The sequence below is a fragment of the Mobula birostris genome, chromosome 11, assembly GCF_030028105.1.
Source record: "Mobula birostris isolate sMobBir1 chromosome 11, sMobBir1.hap1, whole genome shotgun sequence".
Taxonomy (NCBI): Eukaryota; Metazoa; Chordata; class Chondrichthyes; order Myliobatiformes; family Myliobatidae; genus Mobula; species Mobula birostris.
Genome location: NC_092380.1, coordinates 62,933,913 through 62,954,467, shown reverse-complemented (window position 1 = coordinate 62,954,467; position 20,555 = coordinate 62,933,913). Strand labels below are relative to the sequence as shown.

The 20,555-nt window shown below is 40.1% G+C and overlaps 2 protein-coding genes across 2 annotated transcripts in view; one reads left to right on the top strand and one right to left on the bottom strand.

Moving 5' to 3' along the window:
• Positions 1-10,382, bottom strand: part of armc7 (armadillo repeat containing 7) — a 66,182-nt gene extending 55,800 nt beyond the window's left edge. Inside the window, exon 1 of the mRNA XM_072272347.1 lies at positions 10,237-10,382. The gene's annotated coding sequence lies outside the window, so the exon portion shown is untranslated. The remainder of the gene's footprint in view (positions 1-10,236) is intronic.
• Positions 10,383-10,431: 49 nt separating this feature from the next.
• The window catches only part of ddb1 (damage-specific DNA binding protein 1), a 77,989-nt gene continuing 67,865 nt past the window's right edge, over positions 10,432-20,555 (top strand). Inside the window, exons 1-4 of the mRNA XM_072272344.1 lie at positions 10,432-10,567; positions 17,029-17,177; positions 19,773-19,889; positions 20,116-20,337. Of these exons, the coding sequence (XP_072128445.1) occupies positions 10,507-10,567; positions 17,029-17,177; positions 19,773-19,889; positions 20,116-20,337 (549 nt within the window). The 5' untranslated portion in view covers positions 10,432-10,506. The remainder of the gene's footprint in view (positions 10,568-17,028; positions 17,178-19,772; positions 19,890-20,115; positions 20,338-20,555) is intronic.

Sequence of the window (20,555 nt, the reverse complement as noted above, 5' to 3'; positions counted from 1 at the left end):
TTCTTCACACAGAGAGTGGTGAATCTGTGGAATTCTCTGCCACAGGAAACAGTTGAGGCCAGTTCATTGGCTATATTTAAGAGGGAGTTAGATATGGCCCTTGTGGCTAAAGGGATTGGGGGTATGGAGGGAAGGCTGGTACAGGGTTCTGAGCTGGATGATCAGCCATGATCATACTGAATGGCGGTGCAGGCTCGAAGGGCCGAATGGCCTACTCCTGCACCTATTTTCTATGTTTCTATGTTATGCATCCTCTAGGGCACATTGGAGGTACCACAAAAATGATTCTCATATATTGCTGTATATGGTCGTTTACGATAAATGAACACCAAGAATGGAAGTTTGAGTGAAGTAATTAAAAGAGAAACAAACAGATCAGTCAGATGATTTTTGTTTAGGATGTATGTTGAGGGGGAAAAGTTGTTTCAATGTGATTTAAAAAGCTTCAATGAAACATGCACAAAAAGATTTTAGAAAGAACCAGATATTTTCAGACTCACATAATCAATAGCTGCAGAACATTAATTACATTGCAATAAAAGTTTATTGTGGTGACAAGAAATAGTAAATCTTAGTATTATCTTAATTCACAAGGACTTAGATAGATTACCTAGAGAAGATAAGGTAAATCTAAGAAGTAGCTTCAGTAATGCCAAGTTCAAACTGTTGTGAAGAGCACATCAGAGCACAAATGTGGACAGTACCACTAAGTGATATGATTTTATGAAGAAGTGGGAAGGAGAAAGAATGTAAATGATTATGTATATGGAGCAAAAGAAGTTTAAATTCTGAAGAAATACCAGTAAGGTTGTGTGAGAGAATAAATTGCAATTTAGATAGGTAAAACATATTACTGTTTTCAAATAGGTTTAACAGTTTAGAAAAAAAACAACTAATAAAGTAAGGTTATCACTTTAAACTCAGCTTTATACTGAAGAGGTGCTGTAATGTTGGGAAAGTTTTCCTTTGAATAAAACATTAATAAATGGATTTCTGTAGGCTTTGAATCATGGATGCAATTACAGCCTTGATAACTGAAATCTAAGAAGACCATTCCAAAAGTCTGGATACTAGTTTAGGTATTCACTCCAGAAGTTAGGAAACTGTCTTGTCTTAGTTTGAACATCAGCATCCAGCTGCACAATATTTACCATAAAGGAAGACAAAGAGTTATATATAGTATTGCAGTTGTCTTAGATTCTCTCCCTTATCTTTTCCCCGCTTTACCTGCCCAATCAAATTGCACACCATGCTAAATGATTACAGTCTTCATCAGTGCTTGGTCAGTATTCTGAAAAGGTCTGCAGTTGTTCAATAACAAAAAAAGCAGTTCACCACAACCTTCTCAAATGGAATTAAGGATTTATATTAAATGCTGCTCTTATCAGCCATATTGGATCCTGTAAATTAATTTAAATTAGTAGCCTGATTACTTGTTTAGTTTTGTTCAAGATCTTGTGATTTGGAATTGCTGTGGAGGAAGCTATAGTAAGTCTTCAGAATGAAACCCTGGCACGTTTGTATTGTGAACCACACTGTAATGATTATTAAACAGATTTGTCCAAAATTGTTGGCTATTTTTATGTGTACCTACGTGGCAGTGCTTTGTGAACATACATTCAGGTCAACAACAGCATGATGCTTTCAGCTCAGAGGTGGAGCTTGAGACATCTGCAAGAAAACAATGCAATGGCGCCTACATTATCCTGCAAACTTTTAATGAGGAATTACTGTTCCATCATATTTGTCAGTCACAACTTACACAGACAAGATAAAACAAACCATTGCAATTTGCAGCCTTCAACCCAGACCTGCTGATCCAATAGGGAACTTAATTTAGTTAGTGTAATTTTAACTTATGATTAAATTACAGGGTTTCATTGTGAACTAAAAATTTCCTGCATTGGCAAATTGTTGCAGTTTATAATGTGAAATTCATATGAACAAATTTTCCAACTAAAATAAGCTTGTAATTGGACTGTCACTATTACAGGAACTTTACTTTCTAATGACGGGAAGGGAATAAATTGATAATGTCTGTTGTTGTTCTGCTGTTCCTTCAGAACAATCCACATTCTTTGGATTTTATTTCTGTCAGTTGATCATTTATAATAACAAGCATTTAGTGTAAATCCAAACGTTTCTCTATATGATCAACCAACAAGAAAAATCTGAAAACTTTTTCACTCTGGAAGGTCTATCATCATGATGCCAAATTGTCTTTGCAACAGAATCATGAAAGGGTCATATAATCATGCCTTTCTGACAGGAAGAAATTGAAGAATAAGCTAAAATTTCTAAGAAATACACTTGCCTATTATCTATAACGCTCAAGATAATTCTGAATGACATCAAGGTCTCTGTTAGCTGGAGGAAGATAATAGAAAAAAAACATAAAGGACAAGTCAGAATGAAGCGAATTGCATGAATTTTTAAGGATTGAATTTCAGAACAAAAAAAAACTGTAGAGGAGACAAAAGCATGTCTACTAATATGGACAACACACACAAAATGCTGGTGGAACGCGGAAGGCCAGGCAGTATCTATAGGAAGAAGTACAATCGACGTTTCCGGCCGAGACCCTTTGTCAGTCGAAAGATGCAGAGTGGAGAGTATACTAACTAGTTGCATCATGGTCTAGTATAGAAACACCAAAGCCCAGGAGCAGAAAAGTCTACTGAAAGTGGTGGATACAGCCCAGTCCATCACAGGTGAAGCCCTCTCCACCACTGAGTATATTTACATGGAGTGCTGCCACAAGAAAGCAGCGTCCATCATCAAGGACCCCCACCATTCAGGCCATACTCACTTCTCGCTACCACCATTGGGCAGGAACTACAGGAGCCTTAGATCCTACACCACCAGGTTGAAGAACAGTTATTACCTGACAACCACCAAGCTCCTGAACTGGTGTGGATAACTTCACTGTAAAAACTGAAAATCTAGCCTGTAGGTCTGCAGCTCAAAAGCTCATCAGATAGTTATTTAGGGATAGAATAAACACTGTAGGAAACCAGTTGAATAAGTTATCACTGAATATTTCCTTCTGTGTTTGGACTAGTTTAATTGTACTAATGTGATAACGTTTTAAAGTCCATTGAGTAATTTTGGTACTCTTCTAGTGGCCCATATCCTGTTTTAAATACAGTATATGGAGACTAGAACGATTCACAATACCCCAAAGTGTTACCTAACCAATATTCCAAACAAATTTAATTTGGCTGTTCTTCAAATCTATCCCTCTAGAAATAAATAGCAGTGTTTTATTTTGTATTGTTAATGGCTGTAATAACCTGCACTATTAGGTAGTGAATTTCATAATTGTCTTCAGATTCCTTGTCCTCCAGGATCTTGGCCTGAAATGTCAACTGTACTCTTTTCCAAACAAGTTCCTTCAGCATTTTGTGTGCGTTGCTTGTATGCCATCTTGATTTTTATAATTACACTTCCAACTTACCTTTTTTGCCGTTGCCTACTGTCATAACAGGTCAAAGCAAATGCCGTTTTAGTGACCCTTCACTCAACTCTGGAACCACAGGATATTAAGATGCATACTTCAGAATGCTCATTGACTACAGATCAGCATTAAAGGGTATCACCCCCTCAATACTCATCACTATGCTCCAAATCCTGAGCTTTGATACCAGCCTGTGCAGCTTGATCCCTGATTTCCTTATTTGTAGGCCTCAGTCATTATGGATTGGCGATATTTCCTCCAGAATCACCATCAGCACCACAAGGCTGTGTGCTTAGCCCCTTGCTCTACTCACTTTATATTTACGACTGTGAGGCTAAGTATAGCTCCAATGTTGCATTTACACCTGCTGATACGGTTGCTGGCTGAACCAAAGATGGTGACAAATTGGCATGTAGGAGCGCTGCCACATTAAAGTAGCATTATCATCAAGGACCCTCAATATCCAAGTCAGGCTCTCTTCTCACTACTACCATCAGGCAGGAGGTACAGGAGCTTTAGGTTCACACCACCAGGTTCAGGAACAGCGATTACCGTACAACCATCAGACTCCTGAACCAGTGTGGATAACTTCACTTACCACAACTCTGAACTGATTATATAACCTACAGACTCACTTTCAAAGACTCTACATGTCATGTTCTCAGTGTTTTTTTTTAATTTGCAAAATTTGTCTTGTTTTGCACATTGGTTTTGTTTATATATAGCTTTTCACAAATTCTATTTGTAATGCCCTGGTTCATATTCTTACTGTTATGCTGTATGTATCTCATTTAGCAGTTCTATAAGAGCTGTCTGTCCTGTTTTCAGCTTATTGTTGAAGTGATGAGGAGAAATGTGTGCCATCTAATTAGGATGGTCGAATTAAGGGGAGGCTTCTCTGGTAGGGACACTAAGGTTGGGCTTGGGGGCTTTTGTTGGAGAGGAGATGAAGAGGGAAGATGCAGGAGAGAAGAGTCGCAGGATTTGACCCAGAGCGGGACCATGATTCCACAAAGCCAGCAGCAAGTTTGATTAAGGATCAGTGACTATGGAGAAACTTTGAGCTCCAACTTCTGCACATTTGACTCTTTCATTAAAATGAGCCCTTTTCATTTGTTTTGTTCTTTTCTTTACTAACCCTTTAGTCAAATTAAGATTCATCAATATAATCTTTTGCTAATGCTAAAGGCCAGGGAGCAGTGGTCACTGTCCCCCAGATGCTCACCCACTGACAGATCTGTGACCTGACCCAATTCATTACCTAGTACTAGATCTAGTATGGCATTCCCCCTAGTCGGCCTGTCCACATACTGTGACAGGAATCCGTCCTGGACACACTTAACAAACTCTGCCGCATCTGAACCCTTGGAACTAAGCAGGTGCCAATCAATGTTAGGGAAGTTAAAGTCACCCATGATAACCACCCTGTTATTTTTGCACCTTTCCAAAATCTGCCTCCCAATCTGCTCCTCTGTATCTCTGCTGCTACCAAGGGGCCTATAGAATACCCCCAATAGAGTAACTGTTCCCTTCCTGTTCCTGACTTCCATCCATACTGACTCAAAAGAGGATCCTGCTATATTACCCACCCTTTCTGTAGCTGTAATAGTATCCTTGACCAGTAATGCCACCCCTCCTCCCCTTTTTCCGCCCTCTCTATCCCTTTTAAAGCACTGAAATCCAGGAATATTGAGAATACATTCCAGCCCTGGTGCCAGCCATGTATGTATCCAAGCTCTCAGCATCCTAGCATTATCATGGAAAAGGATAGAATCAGAGAGGACAGGAAAATTTTTAATTGGGGAAGGGCAAATTATGAGGCTATAAGGCTAGAACTTGTGGGTGTGAATTGGGATGATGTTTTTGCAAGGAAATGTACCATGGACATGTGGTCGATGTTTAGAGATCTCTTGCAGGATGTTAGGGATAAACTTGTCTCGGTGAGGAAGATAAAGAATGATAGAGTGAAGGAACCATGGGTGACAAGTGAGGTGGAAAATCTAGTCAGGTGGAAGAAGGCAGCATACATGAGGTTTAGGAAGCAAGGATCAGGGGTCTATTGAGGAATATAAGGAAGCAAGAAAGGAGCTTAAGAAGGGGCTGAGAAGAGCAAGAAGGGGGCATGAGAAGGCCTTGGCGAGTAGGGTAAAGGAAAACCCCAAGGCATTCTTCAATTATGTGAAGAAAGAAAAAAAGGATGACAGGAGTGAAGGTAGGACCCATTAGAGATAAAGGTGGGAGGATGTGCCTGGAGGCTGTGGAAGTGAGTGAGGTCCTCAATGAATACTTCTCTTTGGTATTCACCAAGGAGAGGGAACTTGATGATGGTGAGGACAATATGAGTGAGGTTGATGTTCTGGAGCATGTTGATATTAAGGGAGAGGAGGTGTTGGAGTTGTTAAAATACATTAAGATGGATAAGTCCCCGGGGCCTGATGGAATATTCCCCAGGCTGCGCCACGAGGCGAGGGAAGAGATTGCTGAGCCTCTGGCTAGGATCTTTATGTCCTCGTTGTCCACGGGAATGGTACCGGAGGATTGGAGGGAGGCGAATGTTGTTCCCTTGTTCAAAAAAGGTAGTAGGGATAGTCCGGGTTATTATAGACCAGTGAGCCTTACGTCTGTGGTAGGAAAGCCGTTGGAAAAGATTCTTAGAGATAGGATCTCTGGGCACTTAGAGAATCATGGTCTGATCAGGGACAGTCAGCATGGCTTTGTGTGGGCAGATTGTGTCTAACAAGCCTGATAGAGTTCTTTGAGGAGGTGACCAGGCATTTAGATGACGGTAGTGCAGTGGATGTGATCTATATGGGTTTTGGTAAGGCATTTGACAAGGTTCTACACAGTAGGCTTATTCAGAGAGTCAGAAGGCATGGGATCCAGGGAAGTTTGGCCAGGTGGATTCAGAATTGGCTTGCCTGCGGAAGGCAGAGGGTCGTGGTGGAGGGAGTACATTCAGATTGGAGGATTGTGACTCGTGGTGTCCCACAAGGATCTGTTTTGGGACCTCTACTTTTCGTGATTTTTATTAACGACCTGGATGTGGGGGTAGAAGGGTGTGTTGGCAAGTTTGCAGATGACATAAAGGTTGGTGGTGCTGTAGATAGTGTAGAGGATTGTCAAAGATTACAGAGAGACATTGATAGGATGCAGAAGTGGGCTGAGAAGTGGCAGATGGAGTTCAACCCGGAGAAGTGTGAGGTGGTACACTTTGGAAGGACAAACTTCAAGGCAGAGCACAAAGTAAATGGCAGGATACTTGGTAGTGTGGAGGAGCAGAGGGATCTAGGGGTACATGTCCATAGATCCCTGAAAGTTGCCTCACAGGTGGGTAGGGTAGTTAAGAAAGCTTATGGGGTGTCAGCTTTCATAAGTCGAGGGACAGAGTTTAAGAGTCGCGATGTAATGATGCAACTCTGTAAAACTCTGGTTAGGCCACACTTGGAGTACTGTGTCTAGTTCTGGTTGCCTCACTATAGGAAGGATGTGGAAGCATTGGAAAGGGTACAGAGGAGATTTACCAGGGTGCTGCCTGGTTTAGAAAGTATGCATTATGATCAGAGATTAAGGGAGCTAGGGCTTTACTCTTTGGAGAGAAGGAGGATGAGAGGAGACATGATAGAGGTGTACAAGATAATAAGAGGAATAGATAGAGTGGATAGCCAGTGCCTCTTCCCCAGGGCACCACTGCTCAATACAAGAGGACATGGCTTTAAGGTAAGGCGTGGGAAGTTCAAGAGGGATATTAGAGGAAGGTTTTTTACTCAGAGAGTGGTTGGTGCATGGAATGCACTGCCTGAGTCGGTGGTGGAGGCAGATACAATAGTGAAGTTTAACAGACTACTAGACAGGTATATGGAGGAATTTAAGGTGGGGGCTTATATGGGAGGCAGGGTTTGAGGGTCAGCACAACATTGTGGCCCAAAGGGCCTGTACTGTGCTGTACTATTCTATTTAAATCTTTTAATCGTATGCAGTGTACTGTGTTATTTTGTGGCAATAATTTGTAACAGGGTAGAAAATTACACAGCACCCACACAAACAAGGGTTTGGAGTGGGAGGGCACCTCAATCTCATGAGGTTGGCAGGGCCAGAGGTTGTCTTCCCCAGCCTTACGCAGCCAAGGAAACCAGGGGGTTTCATATTGTATTTCTTTATTTTCCTGTAAATGCTTGCAAAAAAGATTATCAGGGTAGAATATGGTAATGTATACGCACTTTGACTTTGAAGTTCCAAGGTTATAACTTAGGTAAATTGTTAACCAGCTATGCCCTTCTGTTTGTCAGCTATGTGGAACAGTCTGCATTCCTGGCTTACACTGGTATCACTCATCAACTTTTCCTACGCTACATTGACGACTATATTAGTGCTGCTTCCGGCACCCATCCAGAACTCGTTGACTTCATCAACTTTGCCTCCAACTTCCACCCTACCCTTGAATTTACCTGGATCTATTTCCGACACCTCCCTCCCCTTTCTCGATCTCTCTGTCTCTATCTCCGGAAACAGCTTATCTACTGATGTCTACTATAAACCCACAGACTCTCACAGCTACCAGGACTATACTTTTTCCCCACTGTTACTTGTAAAAACACCATCCCCTTCTCTCAATTCCTCCGTCTCCACCACATCTGATCTCAGGATGAGGCTTTTCATTCCAGAACTAAGGAGATGTCCTCCTTCTTCAAAGAAAGGGACTTCCCTTCCTCCACCATCAACGCTGCTCTCAACCACATCTCTTCCATTTAGCGCACGTTTGCCCTCACCTCATTCTCCCTCCACACCACCAGGGATGGGGTTCTTCTTGTTCTCACCTACCACACCACCAGCCTTCATGTCTAGTACATAATTCTCCGCAACTTCCACCATCTCCAATGGGATCCCACCACTAAGCACATCTTTCCCTCCCGGTCCCCCACTTTCTGCTTTCCGCAGGGATCGCTCCCTACACAACTCCCTTGTCCATTTGTCCCTCCCCACTGATCTTTCTCCTGGTACTTATCCTTGCAAGCAGAACAAGTGCTACACCTGCCCCTACACCTCTTCCCTAACTATCATTCAGGATTCTAACAGTCCTTCCAGGTGACACTTCAGCTATGAGTCTGCAGGGATCATCTATTGTATCTGGTGCTCCGGGTGTGGCCTCCTGTGTATCCATGAGATTCAATGCAGATTGGGAGACCGCTTCGCTAAGCACCTACACTCCACTCACCAGAAAAAGTGGAATCTCCCAGTGGCTACCCATTTTAATTCCACTTCCCAATCCCACTCTAACATGCCAGTCCATGGCCTCCTTTACGGTCATGATGAAGCTACAGTCAGGTTTTCTTTCTTTCATGGGCTTCTCCCTTCTCCTATCACATTCTCCCTTCTCTAGCCCTGTGTCTCTTTCACCAATCAACTTCCCAGCTCTTTACTTCACCCCTCCCCCACTTACTTACTCCGACTCCTCATCTTTTTTTCCAGTCCTGATGAAGGGTCTTGGCCCGAAACATCGACTATTTACTCTTTTCCATAGATGCTGCCTGGCCTGCTGAGTTCCTCCAGCATTTTGTGTGTGTTGCCTTGGATTTCCAGCATTGATCTCAATTCAGCAATTAAAATGTTTCCTTTGCACTTCATAGGAATTGCATTCAAACATACATTGCACCATTTCTTTACAAGTTCACTCCCTACAAATGCCAGAATCACACATATTAATTCTGAACAAGGAATAATTCAGCCTAGTATGTCCAATACGTAAACATGCAAGCATAATATCTTCCCTCCTTTTAAATTCATCTCCCAGTTGATTTCCCACCATCCTCTGAATGTTATACAAATGCTGAATTTTCTTTTTCTTATCCCAACTTTGATGCCTTAGGGGTCGAATAGCCTTTTTATATTATGGCTTTCACCTCCCCTTTATGCAAAGTCATAACTCCATTTATATCCTTAATTTTAAGTGACTGTTTGGCTAGAATGTCTGCCACCTCGTTTCCTTCAACCCCAACATGGGCAGGGGCCCATAAGAACTGGATACACAACAATCTCTAAAAGGATTTTAAAGTTACTGACCCTCTCCACTTCCTATCTCCAATAAGGACTAGCTGATGGACCTGTCTTCTTCCTCCTGTAATTGATAATCACCTCCTTGGTTTTGCTGACTTTGAGTGAGAGGTTGTTGCGTAGTAGCACCATTCAACCAGATTTTCAATCTCCCTATGGTATGCTGATATGTCACCACCTTTGATTCAGCCAACAACAGTGATTTTGTCAACAAACTTAAATGTGACACTGGAGCTGTATGTACTTAGTCACACATTAAGTGGTATAAAGTGAGTAAAGCAGAGAGCTAAGCTTGCAGCCTTGTAGTGAACTTGCACTGATGGCGATTGTGGAGATGTTGTTGCCAATTCGTACTTACTCCTTATGATTCTTAATAATTTCACCTCCTTACCTAATCACTTTGTTAAAGTGAAATAGACGCCTGCAGCCTCAACAATCTCAAAAAACGGAATGCATGGCCTACATTTTGAAATACCTGTGTCAATGGATGTTAAAACCAAGAACGAATCAGAGCACAGAAGTACAGTACATAGTAAGATTGTATTTCACCGACCCATTCCAAGGCAAAAATGATGGCAACCACCTCAGATGTGAGTACCTGCACCTTGTTTGATAATGTCACCTGAAACTTTGGAACATAAACCTCATGTGTGTACACACACACATACATACATACATACATACATATGTAAGAAGCCATGATATAGGCCTTCCATATATTGCTGAACTACCTGCACCACTGAAATACAATCATTCTTCATCTCGATTTTTTTTCCCCTTGAAGGCTTACATCGACCCGAGGCAAAGGGAAAAGCCACGGCGGAGCGATAGAATGATACAGCGGGATATGGCGGCGGCCAGGCGGCAAGGCCGCACGCCGCAGTCGTCGCTGCGAACCCTCCCCCGACACGTGATGTGGGCGGCGGGAGCGCGAAGGTGGAGGAGCGCGTTTACCAGAGTTAGGCTGGGAAGCTGCTATCGCTTCAGCACGAACCGCCACCATGTCCTACAACTATGTTGTGACAGCGCAGAAACCGACTGCGGTGAATGCCTGCATTACCGGTAAATATTCTCACCGTGAAAGGAAACTTGGGCTTCTGTTTTACTCATTTACTCTGCCCGGCGAAGAAACCGGGGGGGGGGGGTAAGAAATGGTGGGTTTGGGCTGGTAGGATCAGGCCTTTAATAGGGCCTAGCCACAACATCTAATACACTTCAGAAAGAGACGCCGCGGCAACCTACGAAGCAATCAGGAGATGCACAACTCACCGATAATTGTTTCATTACTTGATATTTACGGAATTAATGTTTAATTGCAAATAAAGTTAATTTGTCACTGCGTTCTAAGGTGATAGGCAAACCAGTTTATAGGGACACAAGACGCTGCAGATGCTAGAAATGTTGAGTAAGACGCGCACACAAACAAAATGCTGGAGGTTTTCAGCATGTCATGCAGCATCTAAGGAAAGAAATAAGCTGTCGACGTTTCAAGCCGAGACCCTTCATCAGGATTGGAAAGAAAGAGCAGTGTTTGGCTTGTGCATTTCTATCCTTAGATGCTGCCTGTCCAGCATTTTGTATATGCTAAGCCAGTTTATGTATTGTTTTATTTGAAATAATGTTTGTTTCCAACTATTTATTTGAAAAAAATCATGGAGTGGGGGACAGCTGTAATTAAAAAGAATCTCGAAGTGAAAATGAAAAAAAAAGTGGTCAGTTTCCTTGTTTGAAAGGAAATTTAATTAACTAACAAATGGCTGTATTAGTTATGAGATAAATTTCTAAATATATCACAAATATGATGTGCAGAGTTGTAATAATTAACAACAGCAAACAATAATGGTCCAGGAGAATTCAAAACTAACGTTATTGATCTTTAATTTAAAAAGTGTAAATGATTAGATATGGTAAATTTGTAGTTACAGTGGCCAGTTTTGTTTTGGTATGGAGAATGGGATAAATGGAATGACCTATACAATAGGAAGATGAAGCAAAAGGAAGTTGAAATGCAACAAGTAAAGCAAGTGGTCCCTGATGAGTATAAGTGGAGGCTGGAGCATTATCTGAATTTGTTGAACCCAACGGTGAATTTAGAAGGATAATATTTTTGTGGTTATGTGAAGTTAGAAAAAGTGCAAAATTGAACTAATACGGTCGGATGTCCAGTCAACTGTACTAAAGCGATTTCTTGGTTGAGAAGTATTTTTGTCAAGTAATTTATTCAGTCTGTAATAACTATCCTAATCTCCCTGTCACTTTGATATCCTAGCCTCTTCCTTGGCTTTCAACGCTTTCACTGTGGATGCCATGGTAGCGTAGCAGTTAGCGTATCCTATTACAACTTGGGGCTTTGGAGTTCAATTCTGACATCATCTGTAAGAAGTCTGTATGCCCTCCCTGTGGAATGTATGGGTTTCCTCCTGGTCCTCAGCTTCTTCTCATGGTACAAAGGCCTATCAGTTAGTAGGTTAATTAGTTATTGTTAACATCCCATGATTAGTTAAGGACTAAACTGGAGATTGCTGGGTGATGAGGCTTGAAGTGCTGGAATGGCCTATTCCAGGCTGTATCTCTAAATAAAATAAAGTGAAACTCCATGTAAATCTTGAGAAGCAGCATCTGCTCTTGTGATAAGATGCTCTGGCTCTACACTGAATTCAGAAATTCTGTTATTTTGCTCATATCTGAGGTGTTCTTTTTCAACTTGATCCATTCTATTTTGTTTTGAACCATCTCCCCTTTTGTTATTTAACCTCTTTTTCTAAATACAGGTTTCCCCCGCTATCCAAAGGTAGAGCATTCCCATGAAACGGTTCGTAAGCCAGAATGTCGTAAAGTGAATAAGCAATTACTATTTATTAATATGGGAAAAAATTTTGTGCATTCCCAGACCCAAAAAATAACCTACAAACTCATGCCAAGTAACATGTAAAACCAAAAATAACAGTAACATATAGTAAAAGCAGGAATGATATGATAAATACACAGCCTATATAAAGTAGAAATACTCTTCTGCAGCACTGTCTAGCGCAGCGAAAATCTTACGGAAGCGCTCTCGGCAAAAACACGGCGCAAGCGCTGTCAGCAGGAACACTCTCTCCAGTAACCTTTAAGCTATGAAGCTGCCAAAATTTACCAAATAATACATAAAAATACACAGCCTATATAAAGTAGAAATAATGTATGTACAGTGTAGTTTCACTTACCAGAATTGGGAAGACTCCAATAAATTGCAGTTTTGTCACAGTTAAACACTTGTTTATACGAATAACCACCTGACGTAATCGGCAATTGCCTCTGATCTGGGCCGACATTTACGTGCCGGGCGGCACCTAATTAATTAGCTTGTTTATTTCGACTTTTTTCTTAAAGACGTGCTGGGTATGTTCTGACTACTGCTGCACTACTGCGTCCTCCGCGGCAATGTATTGGTCGGTGGCCTGGAGGTTGGGAACCACTGCTTAAACTATGAAGCTGCCCTTGCCTCAGAAGCCGATCAAACCACCCATGAATACCTTTAAATTCCACTTTCATCACCATCATCCAGTGCTTTCTGTTTCAGCTTATTAAAAAGACTGACTGATTTCTCCTTAAGTATAAGAAAACTTAATGGAACACTCATCAATCCACTCAAGCAATAGACTTTCCATTTTATCCATTATTGGATGCCGACTAAGAGACCACTTTGCTACGAGCAGAACCAACGGTAACATTGGCAACTTTCAAAATTCTTTCTCTCTGCGTATAAATAGTGCGAATGGTGGACGCAGGCAAGTTCAACGTGCGGACAATGTCCTTACTTCGTTCACCACGATCGAAATGCTTAATTATGTCTAGTTTTACGCTAAGTGTAACACCCTTACGAGCTCTTTTAGGCTTTCCCGATACCTTAGAACTTATCTTGCTAACGGATGCACAAAATAAATCGAGATAAAGCACGTCGGCTAGAATGCAGTTCTGGGGAGGAGCTTGGCTGTTCGGGTGTGCGCTGCCTTTTATCGCACGCTGCCTTTTTTTGTAACAGTGAAAACACCTGTTAGCGAAAAGTGAACGTTTGGAAAATGGGGGTCACCTGTATTCTCCTTCACTCACAACATGCTGGAGGAACTCAGCAGGTCGGGCAGCATCCGTGGAAAAGATCTGTCGACGTTTCGGGCCTGAACCCTTCGTCAGGACACGTCATCAGGAGTCCTGACGAAGGGCTCCAGCCCGAAACGTCGACTGATCTTTTCCACGGATGCTGCCCGACCTGCTGAGTTCCTCCAGCATGTTGTGAGTGTTGCTTTGACCCCAGCATCTGCAGATTATTTTGTGTTTGTATTCTCCTTCGCCCTTTAATTTATGTTTCTCTAATATTTTAAGTTCTGACAATTGACCATCATTTGAGTTAAGTCCATTTGTTTTTCTGTGTTTCTAACCTGATGAATAGTTTTAGCATTAAGCTTTTACTTTAGATTCCCAGCATCTTCTATATTTTGCTTTCATAACAACATATCACATGTTGATCATAAAAGCAGACACAATTTGGCATCTAGAAAGTTAAGGCATATAACCAAAAGCTTGGTCAAAGTGGTAGATTTTGAAGAATACCTTAAAATAATAGAGAATTCTAAAGCTTAGGCATTGTTAACTAAAGGCAAAATTCTCCAATAATAAAATTTTAAGTGATTAAGGTCAAAATTGAGTGAGAATAGGCATCAAAGGATTGTCATTTGAGAGATATAGGGAAGGTGTTGAAATTGATGTTTTGCATTGATGTAACTAGGAGCTACTGTATTGCACTAGTGCAAATAAAATTAGGAGCTGGATGTAAGATTTTTAAATAACACCAAGTTTATAAAGGGTATAATATAGATTCTGTCCACAGCTAGGAGTGGATTGGAACAGTCAAGTTTGGGTGGAGCAATACCACTAGTCTCAGCAATGAAGCTACATTATTATACAGCTTTGGGGGAAGAGTAGGTGACAGGGAAAATTAGTGGGGGGGCATGGTATTGATTGATCTGAGCTGCCTTAGGTTTAATGAGCTGAATGTCTGCCTTTGGTGTTGTAAGGAAGTGTGGAACCTTGAGGTACAGCACTCACAAACACAATAAAATCTACAGAAGCTGGAAATCCAAAGCAACCCATCAGAAAATGCTGGATGAACTCAGCAGGCCAGGCAGCATCTTTGGAAAAGAGTTAAAAAAAACGACTGTTTACTCTTTTCCAAAGATGTTGCCTTGCCTACTGGGTACAGTAGTGATGTATGGAAATTCATCATTCATCAAATATGACACTAAGTTCCCAAAAACTGTACATTAGTCTCTAATACTGGAGTTCGGGGGGTGGGGGGGCGAAGTTGAATCAGTGACAATGGATTGGAGTTTGTGGCAGGAGCTGATATTAGAGGGAATTTGAACCAATGTGGGTAATTTCACTCACAATAACTAAACAAATTCCATAACCTGCAGAGTCACATTCAAGGACTCTACAACTCATGTTCTCAGTACTATTTTTTATTTTCACAGTTTATCTTTTGTACTTAAGTTGTTTGCCAGTTTTTCTGTATAACTTTTATAAATTCTGTTGTGTCTGTTTCTTCTTTCCCTGTAAATGTCTGCAGGAAAATGAATGTCGAGGTAGTATTGTATATGGTAATGTACATACTTTAATAATAAATTAACTTTGAACTTGATCTTGGTAAATACGCTTTGGTACTTTGGCAGGGTTGGAAGTCTGTTTGGAAATATTCAAACATGGAGATTTTGGAAGGATGGGCAGAATCCTTGGAGATGACAGTGCAGGAACTTTAGTAAGTAAAGTGAGGTTAGAAATGGGCTGCATGTTTTTAAGAAGTTGTTCTGAAAAGAGGATGCAATGACAGCTGATTTGAAAGATTAGGGGAACCTTCTGCAAAGTGTTAACAAAATTAACCAACGTGAAAGGTTGTGAGGGAAATTGGTATTTTCTCTAGTTTAAATAAATTGAGGAAGCAAGAGGTGGATCTCGTGGACAAAAGTTCAGTGAAGGAAGATGAGAGAGTGTTAAAGAAGTGGAATTATTTACCCTTGAAGGTTAAGATGCAGAGGATTTTAAAACAGTACTAAAGCCAGGAATTATTTTTGCATTGCATGATAAAGCCACCACCTAGCTCTCATCCATATGATGAGACGGATCATATGGATGAGAACTGGGAATAGGAAGATTTGAGCAGGGCAAAGATGCGAGAATGTTTGAGCAGTTAGTTGCAGGAATATTGTGAATAGAAAGTTAAAAGTAATTTAGTTGCAGACTAAAAATCTTCAACAAAGTGTTTTTAATTGCAACAAGAGCAATTTTTGTCACTTCTGAATATGCTCACTGTAGGTTTGTTCCATGGATAACAGCGCCTAGTCAATTTCCATTTAGTCCACAGAATAAATGTCGGTAGCCTCCTAGAATGCTATGTTTTGAGATATTCGGGGAAGGGTCATTGGAAGTGTCAAAGAGCAGAGAGGTTGAAGCCTGGACTCTTAAGATTTTGCTTTGAGAATTGTCTTTTTATTTATTCCTCCATTGGTTATTTTCATTTCTGTAGGACACTTGGAAAAATTTATTCCATTGTAGGTACTCTATATTTATGGGTGGGCAGTATCATAGTATTTATTTAGATTTCCATCATAGTTTGTCTCTAATACTTGGAGTTTTTTATTAAAAATATATTCAGTAAATTTATTTGGGTACTCCCTGGTTATTTATTTCCAGATAGATGACATAACAATAAATTTTTTGTAGATTATTGAGAAATTTTCACATTTCCCCTGTACTTTATCATAGAGCCATAGAACACTACAGCACAGACCCATCTAGTCTGTGCTGAATTGTTATTCTGCCTAGTCCCATTGAACTGCACCTGGACCATACCCCCTATACCCCTCCCATCCATGTACTTATACAAACTTCTTTCAAATGTTGAGATCAAACCCGCATTCACCACTTCCTCTGGCATCTTGTTCCACACTTTCACCACTCACTGAGTGAAGCAATTCCCCTCATGTTCCCCTTAAAACAATTCACTTTTCACCCTTAATCCATGACTTCTAGTTCTAGTCTTACCCAATTTCAGTTGCAGCAATTTACCCTATCTATCCCACTCATAATTTTATATACATCTATGAAATTTTCCCTCATTTTTCTTTGCTCCAGGGAATAAACTTCTAACCTTTTCAATCTTTCCCTATAAATCAGGTCCTCAAGTCTTGGCAACATCCTTGTAAGTTTTCTCAGTAAACCATTTCTTCAAATTAGGATTCTTTGGGAAAAAAGAATCTTTAGATGTAGGTACATCTTCAAATAATTAATTTTAGCTTGGAAGAGTTAAAAACAAACATATGGTGACTGCTTGGTCAGATTTCGTAGATCTCCCTGTTGAACAGCACTGTGGTTATTCCCTTCACTAAATAAATTTCAGCAGTTCAAGGAGACCAGTTGTCATGACGATTCACAGGGTCCAAACCTATATTGAAATAAAAGATAAAAGTATGTATTTTTTTTTGCTGTAGGTCATTTCACCTCAGCCGATGATTTGAATCTGTTGATTGCCAAGAACACAAGGTTGGAGATTTATGTGGTGACTCCAGAAGGTTTGCGCCCTGTTAAAGAAGTAGGCATGTATGGCAAGATAGCTGTAATGGAACTCTTCCGACCAAAGGTATGCTGTGCAGTGATGCATTAGGTATGAATAGTAATTTGCTGATATGTGTAAGATGTATTTCTTTCTATTTTGAAACTGCTGCTTACCCTTTGGTATCTTGCTTATAAGAATTTATTTGAATATTTTGATGTGCTTAGAGTCATAGAATTATACAGCATGGAAATAGGTCATTTATCCCAGCTAGTCCACACCAACCCAAGTGCCTTCCTGATTAAGTCTCATTTGCCTGTGCTTGGTCCACATCCTTTTAAATTTTTCATACTCCCTCATCATACCTTGTGAATGAGTGGTGTACAATTGTGCTATTGGCTTTTGTAAGTGACTTGGAATAAAGGCACCAAAAGTATATTTGTTAACTTTGACAATGCAAAGGTGAATTGGAAAACAAGTTGTGAAGAAGATACAAGGCGTTTACAAAGGAAAGTAGATTTTACTAACGTTTAATAAGTGGGCAAAGAACTGGCAGAAATTGTCCATTTTGTCTGAAAAATAAAAGAAGCATATCACCCAAAGGGTGATACCGTAGACGGGTAGCGAACCTTTTTAAGAGCATTGTTCCCCAATTGGCAATAATCTTCTAAAAAAAATTCTTTCACTTGCCGTGGTAATTTTGAGCAGAGATTATCATTGATTAATGAATGGATAGCAATAATAATGGATTTTTTTAAGGAAAAGGGATGAGTTCTGTTGCCTATTTATGTTTATTCATTGTTTTACTATTAATATAATGGAGACACTGAAATAAATGAAGAATTTTAGGAAACCTGTTTAAACTTTTAAACTTCTAATCTTCTAAATAAAATTGAAAAGTAACATCATTTCTAAACATGTGATTCTGCAGATGTTGGAAATCCAGAGCAACACACATAAAATGCTGAAGGAACTCAGCAGATCAATTAGCAATTTTAGGAAGCCAGATGAATGGGGATGAAGTAAGAAGCTAGGAGGTGATAGGTAGAAAAGGTAAAGGGCTGCAGACCCCCACGCACCCACCCACCCACCTTGCTTCTCCTATCATTTCCAGCTTGCACTCCTTCCCCTCCTCCACCTTCTTATTCTCGTATCTTCCCCCCCTTTCTTTACAGTGCTAATGAAGGATTTTGGTCTGAAACATTGGCTGTTTATTCCTTTCCAAAAATGCTGACTGATCTGTTGAGTTTCTTCATCATTGTGTGTGTGTTGCTCATTATTTCTATATAGTATAGTGATTGTAACCTTTTACTATCCAAATACTAACGTGTCCATCAGGTCTTCGAGGATTTCAAAATGTATCATCCAAAGTCGTACATTCTTGCAACCATCTAACTGGTGCTCAGTTGGCATGAGACTTTTTGTGTGAAAATATCTCATTGCTTTCTGGCTGTAAAAAATCATTCCATTCTTCATTTGGCACACATAATTAAGATGTATCTTCTTATTATGGGTGGGATTTAAATAATTAAGATGTGGCATTGCATGCTGAGTGCCAGTAAGATGTTAGTATCTGTTATCTTGGGCATATGTACCACAGGTTCACCACTCTCGTTAGGGTGTCATTGTTGTATTTATAGCAACTAATCGCGAAAGCTAATTTATGAATAAACATTTATGGCTTGGGGAAATTGAATACAAAAGATTGGAAACAGTGTTTTGATTGCATAGGTAATTATTGAGATCTTGTTTTGTGTACTAATATAGGTCTCTTTATTTAGAAAATGATATTAATGCATTGGAAGCAGATCTCAGCATATTTCAAAGACTATTATCTGTGAAGGTGAATGAATAGGCTAGGCTTGTGTCTGCTGGAGTTTAGAAGACTGAGGTAGTACTTGAGTGAAATATAAGGTCCTTGATTCTTTTTCTGTCGGACAATCTAGATCTTACAGATACTGCTCAAATAAGTGCACATTCTTGAATGCAATGATGCACATTTTCTTTTACCACATATCTTTGGAACTGTCTTCCACACAATGAGCGAAAGCAAAGATTTCAAACATTTTCAATGTAGAAGTTGATTAGTAAGGGGCGAAAGGTTACAGTGGTGGAACGCAGAGTTGGGATTGCAGTCAGAGTAGCCGTGACCTTACTAAATGTTAGGACGATTTCGAGGGGCCTGTGCCTTATCATAATTCATGTTTGTTTAATAAAAAATGTTGGTAAGCATTACTACCACAACATGGCCCAAAACTGATGGTGAAATACATTTTTTTAGCTGGAGACAGTGAATAGTGATCAGGAGTGGGAATGCTGGCTGATTTTATTTTACCTCTCTCTCCCCCATCTCTACCAGTTTTTAGTGATAATGTTGCTTGTAATGTGTCATTTATATCCCTATTGAAAATTACAAACTTGACAAGCAGAGAATGAATCTTGGGATCTTAGATTTGCTAATGGGTACAACCTCCAAATGCTTACAAACATAAGGCACTTGCATATATGAGTTTTAAAGTGTATAGTTTCCTCTTGTTGTATATTTCATAGTACTTACTGCTTAGATAGTAATGGAATCTGGGCAGATTTTCTGCTCCCTTGAGTGAAGAATGTCCATTTTGTTCATACATTAGTGAAGAGAATATATAATAGGTAGACAATTTTCTTTCTGCCTTGAAACAGGGAGAAGGTAAGGATCTGCTTTTCATCCTGACTGCAAAATACAACGCCTGCATTCTGGAATATAAACAGAATGGAGAAAACATTGATATCATCACAAGGGCCCATGGAAATGTACAGGTAAGTTGAATTTTCTGTTCAACAGTCAATTAACATCATGCAGATGTTTCTGTAAGAAGAAGAAGAAGAGCATACATGACGTTTGTAATTGATGACCTTTTAAACTGAACTTTCTGAATCAGTGGTGCCAGAAGTTTTAATAATCCACTTTAGCAGCCATTGCACAATTTAACATCTGGTTTTCAGTCTATAAATGATATAAATGTACCTCTTGTGTTGTTTTCAGGATCGTATTGGCCGCCCTTCTGAGACAGGAATAATAGGTATTGTGGACCCTGAGTGTCGCATGATAGGTCTCAGACTATATGATGGGCTCTTCAAGGTGATTCCTTTAGACAGAGACAACAAAGAATTGAAGGCATTTAATATCCGTCTGGAAGAGCTCCATGTAATTGATGTGAAGTTTCTGTATGGCTGTCAGGTCCCAACCATTTGCTTTGTCTATCAGGTAAGAAATCAGAATTTGATGTGATGTAGAGATTTGCTAAATTAGATAGGAACCTGAACACAAAAGGAATGCCGGCATATCTGAGTAAATTTTTGTTATAATGATATAAGAAAGTTGTGAAAACAAAAGCTTGCATGACATATAATTTGGCAATAAACATTCTTTCTTTGTGCCCATTAGTAATGGATTGGCTTTTGTGGTCATCTGCAAAGTAGCTG